Consider the following 1130-nt stretch of genomic DNA (forward strand, 5'->3'; position numbering starts at 1 on the left):
ATTTAATAGTTTTCCTTATTATTTTTTTTAACCTCTTGCTTTTAATATCTAGTTACCCCTCTTTTAATCTTCCTTTAGTTATATAAATAGCCTAATCTACCTCTAAAGCTTATTTAAGCTAAACCCCTTATATAATGGCTTAATCTGGCTTAACTATATAATGCCACCGGTTTAACACAAGTCCTCCCTAACCAGATAGGTACCTACCTTAGCTTTTACACTTTTGCCCCACATAAACCAACAGAGGCTCAATACAGTCGGCATCAATCTTGTCTTCTTCATCATTATACCTAGTACATCGTGGCTTCCAAGATGCCTATCTCCACGTGCGTGTCATTGCACACCCGACACCACGTGAACCATATCTGCTAACATTCAGTAGTGTATACGTCCAAAACCTCGAAGAGCGCGTCAAGCTTGATGCGTTGGTGGATGCCTTGAGAACAGTATTCGCAGAGTTCGGCAATGTTGTCGACATTGTGGCGAAGAAGAATCTGCGTGCCAAAGGTCAGGCATTTGTTGTCTATGATAGCCCTGAAAGCGCCCAAGATGCTATCAACGAAATCGATGGGTTCGAGCTTTTCGGCAAACCTATGAAACTTGCTTTCGCGCGAACGCAGAGCGACAAGACCGTTGAACTAAAGGGCAATCGGGAAGAGCTCGAACAGCATAAGCGTCATCGACAGGCTGAGAAGGGTATAATCATTTCGATCTCTCATCTTCCTTCATCGCTAACTTCGGCGGGACATATAGATAAACGCAAGGCTCTTGAGTCTGCGGAAGAGCAGAGACAAATCAACAAGCGAGGGTCTGGCTCAGTCAACGACAATCGACCTGCAAAGGCGGCGAAATCATCAGGCCTCAAGTCAACCAGCGCCACAGCATCCGGCAGTGTGCTTGACGAGTTCCTCCCACCCAACAAGATTCTTTTTGTCCAGAACTTCCCCGAAGACTATGACATTGAGACTTTGACCAGCGTGTTCGGCCGGTTTGACGGATTTCGCGAGATTAGGCTGGTACCTGGTCGTCGTGGTATCGCATTTGTCGAATACGAGGCAGAACAAGGCGCTATTACTGCCAAAGAAAACACGGCTGGTTTACACCTGGGAGACAAACCCATCAAGGTCACC

At 46.1% G+C, this 1130-nt stretch overlaps 1 protein-coding gene across 1 annotated transcript; it reads left to right on the top strand.

Moving 5' to 3' along the window:
- Window positions 1-312: 312 nt before the first annotated feature.
- FTJAE_14310 (small nuclear ribonucleoprotein snRNP U1A) lies at window positions 313-1130 on the top strand (the record flags this gene model as incomplete). Its single annotated transcript, XM_037347519.1, has 2 exons — window positions 313-326; window positions 383-1130. Coding segments are annotated over 2 exons (762 nt in total), but the record flags the coding sequence as incomplete, so codon positions are not given.

This window comes from Fusarium tjaetaba (assembly GCF_013396195.1).
Source record: "Fusarium tjaetaba strain NRRL 66243 chromosome Unknown NRRL66243_c0000826, whole genome shotgun sequence".
Taxonomy (NCBI): domain Eukaryota; kingdom Fungi; phylum Ascomycota; class Sordariomycetes; order Hypocreales; family Nectriaceae; genus Fusarium; species Fusarium tjaetaba.